Consider the following 12,131-nt stretch of genomic DNA (forward strand, 5'->3'; position numbering starts at 1 on the left):
TTCCTTCCCCCCTTTCTGAGAAGGCAGGTCGCAGAGAGTGGTCAGGGGGTTGCTGACCCTTGCTGTCCCTCCTGGCCCTTTAGGGTGTGCCTGCCTAGAAAGGACAGCATGTGCTGATCAAATTAGAGTTGACACACTCCCTCCCTTCCATTCTCTGGCTTCTGATCCCCGGACTAATCCTAGGACTTCCTGCTCCCCGGGCACTGTCTCAGTAAGCTTCCCTTCCATGGGGCAGTCCTGGTAATAGCCCACTTTGTGTTTACACGTTAACAGGGACTATCACAGTGGATGCTGAGGACTTCTCTATTCCCTCTAGACCCTTCTCCCCACCCCACCCCCAAACTCTATGCAGCATTCTCTGACCTGTCCCTACCCCCACCCAGGGCTTCAGCCCAGCCCAGCCTTTTATCATCTGGGGTCCTATCCCCACCAGGTCTACCCAGTGCCGGAGGGCAGAGGGGCCTGAGTCAGGTTCAAGCCCATTAGGCTGGCCTTAGGGCAGGGCAGGCCCAGTTATGAAAGTTCTCAACGCAGTATTTTGTTGTTTTTTAAAAATTACCTTTATTGTTGAAAGTATTACAGATGTCGCCCTTCCCCCCCGAGCCCAGCACTTTGCATTGGTCCTTCTCAAGCGTCAGGCACTGACCTGCGTGCTTTTCGTGCGCACGTCTTAGGATTCTCCAAACAATCCGAGGGGAGGTGACTAGCCCCACTTTGGAGGTGAAGGAGCTGGGGCCCAAGGTTTGCCCGCTGGCACGTGGCCGCCAGGATTCCAACAGCTCCTTCCGAGGGAAACGCCCCATCTGGCCCGGGGCAGGCTGCGGCGGGCCGGGCCGGGCGGGCGTCCAGCCCGCGACCTCCACTCGCGCCGCGCGCTTTCCGCACAGCTCCCTCGGGCGTCTGGGCTGGAGCACGCAGGTACCGAGACGCGCGTGGGGGCGGGCGCACCCGGCAGAGGCCCTCCGCGCCGCGGCCCCGGGGCCTCGAGCGTCGCCGGCGGCGCGGCCGCTGCGAGCCTCGGAGGCGCACGCGCCGCGCGGAGCCGCTCCCCCGGCGCCCTCGGGCCGAGGCAGGGCCGCCGCACCGGGCGCCGCGAGGCGGCGAGGCCACGGCGGGCCCGGGCGCGGCCACGTGCGCCCGCCGAGCACGCCCGCTCGCCGCGCCCCGCCGCGGGGCCGCCGCAGGCACGCGCGCCAGCAGCGCGCACCCAGCCCGGGGCACGCACACCGACGGCCGCCGGGCCGCCGCGCCCCGCCCCGCGCCCGCCCCGCCCCGCGGCGCGGGCCGCCGCCCTCCCATTGGCCGCCCGGGCGTGACGCGCGGCGCCCGGCCCCGCCCCTCGTCAGTCACTCGGCGGAGGCGGCGCTGGCGGGGACTAGTCTCGTCCGGAGACTGGCGGCGGCGGCGGCGGCAGGAGCTCGAGCCCCGGCGGCTGAGGGCGGGTGCGCGCGGGGGAGGGAGGGGGGTCGGTCCGCGACGACTCCCCGGACGGCGTTTCTCCTCCGAGCGGCGCCGGTTTCGGCTGTGGGGGGGCGGGGGTCCAGCCCATCCATGACCATGGGCGACAAGAAGAGCCCGACCAGGTACCTGCTCCGAGCCGAGGGGGCGGAAGGGGAGGGAGGGCCGGGGGCGGGCGGGGGCCGGCGACGACTAGGCCCGGAGCCACCGGGCGGGGGAGGCGCCGCTAAGATGGAGATCCGGGGGCGGGGGTGGGCGGCGGCGGGAGGCGGCGTCCTCGCTCCGCTCCCCTCGGGGCCGGCGGCCGTGCGCGCCGCAGCCATGGCGGCTCCTCCTCGGCCGCCCTCCGCCGCCGCCGCCGCTCCGCCCAGACAAAGGGAGATTTAACCAGGTGGGGAGGGCGGGAGGGCGGGCGCGGGCCTGCGAGGGATGGGCAGGGACCGGCCCAGCCGCCGCCGGCCCGGGCGGCCCCTGCGCGCCCCTCCGGTCCGGCCGCGCTCCTTCCCGGCCCCCCCGGCCCCACGCTCAGTCCACGAGTCCGCCGCTTCCTGCGCCCGCCGCGGCCCTGCTCCGGGGCCGCCGCCGCCGGCCGGGCGAGCCACGCGGCCGGAGGGTGCGGGGGCTGCGGGGCGCCCCGGGCCCTCTTCTCGTCCCGGAAAGGTGGGTGGGTGGGTGGTCGCCGAGCGAAGTTTCCAGCCCTGGATTGCTGCGAAATTACGACGCTCACCAGCGCCTGTGATTTGCTGTCTCCCCGTTTCCCCGCTCCCTGTCTCTCCCCTCTCCCTTTTCCCTTCTCCCTTCTCCCCTCTCCCCATTCCTCCGTAGGCCAAAACGACAAGCGAAACCTGCCGCAGACGAAGGCTTTTGGGATTGTAGCGTCTGCACCTTCAGAAACAGCGCGGAAGCCTTTAAATGCAGCATCTGTGATGTGAGAAAAGGCACCTCCACCAGGTACTTGAAGATCTGTGTTCCCCTTTGTTAAAGGACTTTTTGTTTTTAAAGGTGGGAAAGAGGGTAGTGAGCTATTCATTTTGCCCTTTTTCCAACTTGTTGATTCTGGCTTTTTCTGCATTTGTGGGGTCGGTGATGTGTGGCTTTGGTTGTATTTCGTTTTGGGTGCATAGCCTTCTGTTGAATAAGTGATCCATGGTTTTCGTCTTATTTCAGACACTGAGTTTATTTTATACTTGTTTGCATTGGCTCATAAAGAGAGGAAACAGTACTTTTGCTATGGATTGTAGGACAGAAGACGTTTTCTTCTTGCCATGCGCAGAATGTTTTTAATTTGCCTATCTTGAATTATTTTCTCTGAGAAATTTAGTGTTGGTTGTACAGTAATGCTGGTTGTGCTTTTCCTGTCTTGAGCTGCAAACGTTTATTTTCTTGCGCTTAAAACTATATATTCAGCTTTGATAAAGAAAGTGCATTTTTTGGAAGGCCAAGCTGTCAGTTTGGTGTGTTTTTTTCTGATTAGATTATGCAAAGTGCTGATGGAAGACGATTTTGCAAAATGGTGTAATGAATTATGTGACTGTATTGTAGTTTGTGTTTAAAACTTTATTGTAATGAAAAGAATGTTGAAAAAATTTCTTTTCATTTTGGCGAAGGTAGTAAACTGCACCTGGTATCAAAAGTTGCACTCCAGATTTAGCATTTAGATATTCTAGGGCTAAATGTCAAAGCTGATTTTGTAGTCTTCCGGCCATCTTTTGACGTATGTCTTGAATTTGTTTCACTGATGTTAAAGTTTGAAGTTAAAACTATTCTTGAGGTCATATAATGTGCAGACATCGGGCTGTGTGTGTGAAAGTGAGACAGAATGAGTGAATTTCTGGTGGGTCCTTGAAGACTTTGTTTCACTGGAACTTGTTTCTGAGTTGGTGGCATTCCAATAGGACTGTGTGGTAGTTAGTGCTCTATAGTTTAACTGGGTATTGTTCTTTCACTAAGCAAATGTGTCTGTTAGGATGCCATTGCTTTATTTATACCTGGGATGAAATAGGATATTGGGCAACCCCAAGAATATAGTGAAGATATTTCACTGTAAGTTTTTAAAGTAAATTCATGTCAGTTTTTTGTATTATATAGAATAGGTTTATTTAGTTAAAATAAAAACACTCATTGTGAGCTTAATAGATTTTGTTTTGCTATCCAAAACAGGGAATTCCACCAAATGGCATGAAAACTTAGAAATGTATGTGTTATTTAAAGCAGCAGCAATTGTATTTTATTTATGAGTAATTTTTTTTACTTGTAGAATCCCTCAGAGGCCATAGCTCTTTATTGTGGTTTTGCTTTGAGTATTACCGTAGATGATGCTCAGGTCAGTGACTTAGGAAACTCCTAGGGACTTGAGAACTGTACTGGTGAAGAGAAACTCACACCAGATTCACACGTTTGCACCTGATGTGATGCTGGGAAGAATTCTGTCATCATGAAATGAATTTCAGCCTCTACATGTATTAAAGCTCTGACTCATCAACTTTTTGGAAGCACGTGAAACATTTTCACTTTAAAAACAATATGGGTGTTTAAAGTTTTTTCAGTCACAGATGATGACAGTGAAATTCAGTTTTTTAAGTAAACGTTAAATTATTAATGAAAATATTTTAGAGTCTGTTCAGGAACAGGATACTCACCTACTATCTTTAAAGATCTTTGTGTAATTTTTTTGGTGTTGAGTAGGCTTTGAACACAGATTCCAGAGATGTGAGGCTTAAAGTCTTATCAACTCGTAATAGATAGATACCCTTACATAGCCTAAATTTGTTTCATTTTGGTTATTGCCAGTATTTTGGTGTTTTAGAGCTATTCTAGAAGTCGTCACTAATTGGAAGGCAAATATTTGTGCTTCATGTGGAAAGGTTAATTTCACAGGTTTTCATCCTATCCTATTTAGTGTATTGGTCAGTTTTTCTGGTCCTAGTTATTGCATGTTTTTTCCTGGGCCTTTTTCTTGCAATTTTCTCTGTACCGCAAAGGTTTGACATTTTCTGCCTTGCATAATGTTTTAGTCGGGCTTCGTACTGATGGCAGTAGAAAGCAGAAAGCTTGTTGCTAGGTTTTGGACAGTGGGTAATAGGCAAAAATATGTAATTTTTAGAATAATTTTTAAATAATAAAAGAGTTTTTCTAACCTGTTGACTGGCATAGAAAATGGATGTTGTTTTGAGATGTTTCATTTTAGAATATCAGCTGGTTGGCTAGTCTGGTGATTTTTGAGTTAGTTCATCGTTCTTGTCATTTTTGTTGTCATCATTTACCAACCAAAGAAGCCGGCTTTTAATTAGTGGCAGTTCAGTAGGACACAGCACTGTATTCATCCTCTGAGGGTAGAATTGATATGCCTCAGTTTGATTAGGAAAATACTACCACTCATCCAAAGAACATTTTTAATATTCTCAGGATGTGAATGGTACTGCTCAGGACATTGGGGAGAGGAGGACAGTGTTGAAAGTTGGTAAGCCATTTACCAGAATGGCCATACTCTAGGTTATAAAGGCCCTCAGAGAGGTATAAAAAGCTGTGGGAGGTCAGAGGAGTCTGGCTTGGGATCAGTTAGGAGTCCGCCACGCTCTTTATTTCTTCTGGACAGGAGAATTGATTCTACAGAATTACCTGCCAGCTCTTCACTATTACTGCCATATGTACCAGGTACATTTGATTCTGCAGATGGAGTCATGGAAGTGATTCCAAAGGTACTTACTGTTCCTTTTGGAGTAGCTAGAGTAGAATGAGAGGAAGGCCAGAGACTCCTGAGGAACATGTTCCATGAAGGAGGAGGGAATTCTTACAGACCCCTTACATTTTGGGTGTGTTATCAGTTCTGTGTTGGGTCTCTACCTCTTGCTGGTTATTTTTTATAGCTTTATGGAGGTATAATTTACATAAAGTTCACCAATTGCAAGTGTATAATTCAGTGATTTTTAGTAATTTTGAAGAGTTGTGCAACCATCCCTGCAAACCATTTTAGAACATTTCCATCTCATGCCTGTTCTGTGATATACTTTTAAGTCTTTAATACCAGCACACAGAGGAGCAACCTGCAGTTGGGAAAGTTACCTCCACCTACCGTGCTGATGGACTCTAAGCCTTTCAAGCTAAAAGATAAAGGAGTGTGTATGTAAGGTGGTGATAGGTGGGGAAGAAACACTATCCCTTCCTAGGTAATAGCTAGTAGTATTTCGTAGCCCACTTTGCCAGGTTCATGAAAGAGTATCCAGCTTTTAAAAGAAAAACAATCTATAAATTTGAAAATTGGAGTTCTTGAGTGTTGGGCAGAGTAAGTATATTTTACTTTTAGCCTTGTTATTTCTCTGAATGCAGTGATGTCTTTATTGTAAAATAAAAATTACCAAGACTTTGCAAGTCTTGCTAATAAATGGTTTTTGGTAATTGGACTGTATCTAACTTGCAGCTATTGCTTAAACCACACTCACTTGAAAACTTGGGTGTTTTTTGCTTTGAGTAATTACCATAGATTTAGAACTTATTGGTCTTCAACTCCAGATTTTATCATGATGTTGAGTTGAAATCATGTTTTATTTAATCCCTGTTTATTTTAATACTATCCGTCTGAAAATCGTACTGGTTTTAGAGATTTTACAGACAAGTAAAAGTCAGGAATATACTTTAGATGTGCAATAAGATTGTGTAGCTTAATAAAAAAGTTTGTACTTAGGATATTGAATTGGACGTTGGTCCTCAGTTGTTTTGTGTGTAAAATGTTTTCCTTGTTTTCTCATTGTTTGCAGTTGTAATGTTGGACTTTTTCTCCTGTTAAATTCAGATACTCTGACAACTCAAAGTCTCTTTAGGGTTCATGAAGTACTTTAGAAGTTATAAGGGAAAGCACACATAATTAATGATAATGTCACATTTTGATTTTTGCTGAAGCTTCAAAAGCTCATCATCCTGTAGTACTTTTCAGATAGGAAAACTCCGAGAAAGCAGAGGGAGTAGCCTAATATGGAGCAGAAGAAGTCTCTTCTCCAAGGTTCTGGGTCATCTACCACTGGGCTTTTGCTCCTTAGGTCCCATTGGTTTTGTTACAGGGTTTGTCTATCATAAAATTTCTTCATAAAATATATAGAAAATTACCTGTCTTCCAAATTTTCAAACCTTGTCAAACCTCAGCCTCAAAACTGGTATAAAAGCTGGGTCAATTACTCTCACCCAGAAACGGTGTATTTGCTGTGGCATTGAACCTACCGATTTATTGGTACTGACTTGATCTTATGTATACTTGGTGACCTTAAAGTAAATTACTGGGTAGTTGTGGTTATTTGACAAGTTTTTATTGAGCGCACAGCCATCTGGGCTCTGGCTACAGTAGTATACAGACAGATAAGGTCCTTGTTCTTGCGGAGCTTAAAATGCTATGGAGAGAAAGAGAAAATATGCAAGTAAACAAAAATAAGATAATTTCAGCTAGTGGCAAATGCTACAAAGAATTAAAAGCAGGATGGGGAATTTCAGAGTGATGAGGACTGGGTGGAGTGACTGCTTTATAGATTGCAGAGACACATTTGCCTTTTTAGGAAATACTAATGCTGCTTTCTTTTGGAACAAGGATATAGTTATTTCTGTATGTTTACCTGTGCCATTTAGCTCATTTTTGGGGGAACAGTTTAGAGTTGGAGCCTTTGTACACAGCTACTTGACTTTTTTTAGTTGCTTGTCACAGACTAAACAAACCTAGGCCAGCTAACTTGCCAGTGTATCTTACTAGTTACTAGGTAGGAGGCTCAGAATGGATTCAGTTGTGTATTTGTTAATGCGGCATACTTTTACTGTGTGCTTCCGTAGATGCTGAAGAAATTTTAAGATTATTAAAAACTTTCTTTAGTGGCTATAATTTACCAAGATAGTTATCAGCACTAATTTAGTTCATTAGTATGTTAGGTGCCAGTCTCTAAATGCCTGCTTTCCCACTTGAACTAAAACATTCTACATTCTTTCCAGTTCTCTTTTTCCCATCACCAGGGCCTTTTCTCTTTGTGGCATCTTCCTTTATACTCTTCATCACTTGGGCTCCCTCTTGTTTTTTGCCTGTTGATTTTAATTTTTTAATTTTATTTTTTTAAAATATATCCTTATTGATTTCAGAGAAAGGAAGGGAAAATGGGAGAGAGCAAGCTATAGAAACGTCAATGATGAGAGAGTTGTCATTGATCAGCTGCCTCCTGCATGCCCCCGAGCTGGGGATGGAGCCCGCAACCCGTGCACGTGCCCTGACTGGGAATCAAACCGCGATCTCTTGGATCCTAGGTCAGTGCTCAGCTGCTGAACCACGCCTAGCCAGGCTACCTGTTGATTTTTAAGTAAATGTTTTGGACTGCAGCATACATACATAAAAGGGTGCAAATCAGTGATAAGGCTCAATGAACTTTCACAAAGGGGGCACACCTGTGCAGCTAGCACCCAGGCTAAGAAGCAGAACCTATAAGAACCCCAGAAGCCCTATGTGTACTCTGCCATCACTTCCCCTACCCCAGCTGCTCTTCTAACGCCAGAGATGAGCTTTGCTTATTTTTTGAACGTTATGTAAGTGGAGTCGTACAGTATGGACACTTCTGGGTTGTGAGACCCATCCCAGTTGTGTGTGGTTCTTGTTTATTTTACCAGGGTTGTTTAATCCTAATAATGAATATCTTAGAGCTCAACTCTGCATGCAGACCCTTATGCGTTCTAGAGATAGGATCTCTTCTCAGCTTCTCTTCATTACCTATATTCTTGAACACAGTTGTTTCCTCCCAGCAGTAGCATAAATCCACACATCATTAGGTGGAAGGAACAAATCCTGGGGTGTGGGAACTTCTTAGAACAAATAAATGGAAGTAAACTCTCTCTCATTGGTAGTGTTTTTCAGTCATTTATATTTCAACATATTAAATAGACAGAAAATTCCGGATTTCAAGGAACCTAACAAGCTTGTTGAAAAGATGAGACCATAAAAATAAAAAGATAACCAGTGGTATAAAGCACCCAGTGATGTGGATGAACTTCACAGTAGGCATGGAATGAATGAGTTCATGGAATAGAACACAAGTGCGTTTTAGAGGAGGTGAATCGAGTCCATTCGTCTATGGGAGTGCATTGAGGAACACCTCGCTCAGTCTAGGATTTAAACTAGGCCTTTATGATTCTTAGATGTAGGGTTTGCTCTACAGGCTGATGCAAGTTAATTAGTTCTTTGCTTCCTCCTACCTACTTAACTGTACTCTCCAGATGCCATCCACACTTTTCCACTTCTCCCCACAGGCTGGTAATTCTCAAATAGCTGCCACCATCCCATGCACACATACACGTGACAAAAAAATCTAACTGGCTCTTGGGCCTCTCCTCTTGGACAACTTAAATTATCTCCTGACTCCCATGGCCATTAGGATCCAGTCCAAATCCTGAGCAGCACAAGGGGTTTTTTATTTGGTCCTTTACTATCTCTTTCTTTGGAATATCTGGAAGCAGCCTGCCATGAATTGTGTCTGTGTTTCATACCAAACTGCTTGGTGTTTTCCAAGCATGGACCATGATGTCCCATTTCCATACCTTGTATTCATTCTGTGCCTCTGGATTTTCCTCTGAAATGCTTTTCCTTTTGTGTCCTGGCTGACTCTTATTGTCCTTCTGGACGTCTCTGGAAGCCTTTCCATCGCCCTACATTGGTGTATACCTCCTCATAACAGTTGAACTGTATTTTCATTGGATTACCTTTGCTTTTTTCATCTTTGTTGAGGGTGGGACCTTTCTTTTCATAGCTTTATTTTCCTATGTTACAGTGCCTGGCACTTGGCAGGGGTTCAGCAAATATATATAGAGCAAGTGAAGACTTGGGGTTTTGATTTGAGTCCCCCTTAAAACTGTTCTACTTAAGAGCTCTAATAAGCATTCTTTCATATTAGGGCATGTGTCTTGTGTATGTAAATGTTACTCAATTAGGAGAAAGTTTTCTTTATGAAGTATGTCCTTAAAACTAGCATTCCTGTTTTTCTGGTTTTGTTTTCTAAGTGTGTGCTAGAAATTAAACACAGAACTAGAGCCTCGGAGGCTGTAGGCAAGGCATTTACTTCCTGGAGTGGCCTCAGCCTCAGAGTTTTATTAGCACACTCACCTAACAGTAGCTGGGATGCTTCATAATCCTTTCTGGTGGCTCATTTGCTGGTTTAAGCAGTTGAAAGTCATATTGAAAAGTCTGGTATTAAACCAGAGGCCTATTTTGTTGTGCAGAGCCAATTTTGAGGGGTGATAAGGAACTGGATGGGTGTGCTTGTAAGCTGGCACCTAAAGATAGTTTAGAAATGGCTACAGAACATTTTGGGTGTTAGAAATGGGCTGTCCACTGTGTAAGTTCTTTTGTGTCAGCACACTCATACCTTGGTCACTGTAGCTTGTATGTGGTGCACATTACTGTTCAATTTAGCAATTTGGATTAATTACTTCTGTTAAGTTGAAATCTTGACTCATTCACTTTATTCATTTATTTCGCTATAATTTCACTTCCATGCAGTGATGGATGCAGGCTGTGGTGTCAAAGGTGAGTTCTTCGTAAAGGCAGTGCAATAAAACTGTTAATCAGAAATCGTGAATAGTTGAAATCACAGAGTAAATCGTGAACATTTTATATTTTAATAGGACTAGATATCACTTCTTCCTCTCCTTTTTTCCCCTCTATCAATTTAGAAAAATTATCTTAATTTATCCGTTAGTTGGGAAAATAAACTAGTGGAAGGGATATGTAAAAAATGCATCTTACTTAAAACTTGTTCAAAACATTTTCCTCTGTAATCCAAGAGCATTAGCAATTCAATTTGAGAGGAAACTTGGATAGCCTTTGGGAGGGACAAGAAATTAAGGGTGAGTAGGGTACCAGTTTCATCATCATATTGGGCCTTAAAACACATCAAGTGCGTGATGGTTGGTCAAAAGGGGAAAACAGACCTGGTGACTGCTTTCTAAGAACAGACCCGATTCCATAGGTAGGTTAGGCACTGTTCATTGTTTTACAGAATTACAGGTTTAATTTCTTAAGTGCTGCAAGAATATTCAAGGTCGTAAGAAATAGGAATTTAACTCAAACTACATTAAGTCAAAACAATTAAAAAATGAATTTTCCTGCCAACAAAGACAAGGATACCATTTGAACTCAGTCAAAGGAATAACTGCAGGATCAGGACCTCTGTGACTTGCTCAATTTCTGGACCATTTCTGGTTGTCTGGAGGTTGGTTTACTGTGATTGGCCAAGCCTAACACACCTGCAGGACCTGTTCCTTGAAGGGAGAGTGGACTCTCAGCTTGGTGGATAGAAGATAGCCACCATAGTGGAGTACTGCATTTCGGTTGTGTTACCAGACCAACACTCATGAGAGGGTCAGTTCTAAATTCAAACTATGTAATTTCTTACCCCAGCACCTTAATTTTTATCACATAGATAAAAGAAAAATTATCAATGAACCTTGGTAAAATTATAAAAATACCGATGTTCTGTAGGTAATTTTCTTATCATTATATTTGGTCAGTGATTCTTTGTCCTTTATTTTAGTTATAAAGGTAATACTTATTACAGAAAATTTTGGGGAAAACAACAAAACAAAGGTTATTCATAATTCTGCCATCCAGAATTATTTTATTTATTTATTTATTTAGCACAGATATTTAAGAAACTATATAGTTTTCCACCTGCTGTGTTTTAATATGCTAGTTCATTGAATTTTCAAAATGATGTAGGTGGTAGTTACCATGTGGGAGTTGCGAAGTCAGGCAGTATGTGCTATAAACAAACCCAGTCCTTGATTTGAAAAGTACGTATTCTGACCTGTCAGTTTATATGGTTCGTTTGGGTTCTAAGGGAAAATTTTTGTGAACACTTAATGGTTTAGGATGCCTCCTTGTAGAAGATAAGGCTAAAATCCAGTTTGCAGTTATTTTGCTTATTTTTTTGGATTGTTTCGGTTTGGAAAGTGAGAATATGTCATTGAATTCTTTTTTTTACTATATCTTTATTGATTTCAGAGAGAGGAAAGGAGAGGGAGAGAGAGATAGAAACATCAATGATGAGAGAGTCATTTATCGGCTGCCTCCTGCACGCCCCCGACTGGGGATCGAGCCCACAACCTGGTCCTGTGCCCTGACCGGGAATCGAACACTGATCGCCTGGATCCTAGGTCGATGCTCAACCACTGAGCCATGCCCGGCCGGGCTCATTGAATTCTTAATATCTGCAGCATAATTAATTCCTTCTAGATCCTTTATCAAAGGATAGTTAAGTACACAAGGCAAACTAGATTTAATGTTTTTATATTGTTTGTTTAGATTGGCTGTTCTCAAACGTGAGTATGCATCAGAATCATCTGGAAGGCTTGTTGAGATGTATTGCTGGGTCCCATCCCCAGCATTTTTTGTTAAGTAGGTATGAGGTGCCTGAGAATTTGCATTTCTTACAAGTTCCTAGGTGGTGTTGGTGCTGCTTGTCTGGGGAGCACGCTTTGAGAACTGCTGGTTTAGACGACCCTAAATTCTCCTAAAGAGATGCCAGCCAGGTTTCCTAATGAAGCTGATGATAGTTTTTGATGTTGTGGCAGATTATGTCTTGGCATTTCAAAGTGCACTTAGAAGAAATAAAGGATCAACATTCTAGGATCCATTCTGGAGCTTGCAGTAGATGAGATATGCC

At 44.6% G+C, this 12,131-nt stretch overlaps 1 protein-coding gene across 1 annotated transcript in view; it reads left to right on the forward strand.

Moving 5' to 3' along the window:
- The first annotated feature begins 1,378 nt into the window (after positions 1 to 1,378).
- Positions 1,379 to 12,131, forward strand: part of RYBP (RING1 and YY1 binding protein) — a 69,687-nt gene continuing 58,934 nt past the window's right edge. Inside the window, exons 1-2 of the mRNA XM_081159161.1 lie at positions 1,379 to 1,583; positions 2,284 to 2,409. Coding sequence (XP_081015287.1) covers positions 1,552 to 1,583; positions 2,284 to 2,409 — 158 coding nt within the window. The 5' untranslated portion in view covers positions 1,379 to 1,551. The remainder of the gene's footprint in view (positions 1,584 to 2,283; positions 2,410 to 12,131) is intronic.

The sequence above is a fragment of the Miniopterus schreibersii genome (assembly GCF_964146895.1).
Source record: "Miniopterus schreibersii genome assembly, chromosome: 15".
NCBI classification, from domain to species: Eukaryota; Metazoa; Chordata; class Mammalia; order Chiroptera; family Miniopteridae; genus Miniopterus; species Miniopterus schreibersii.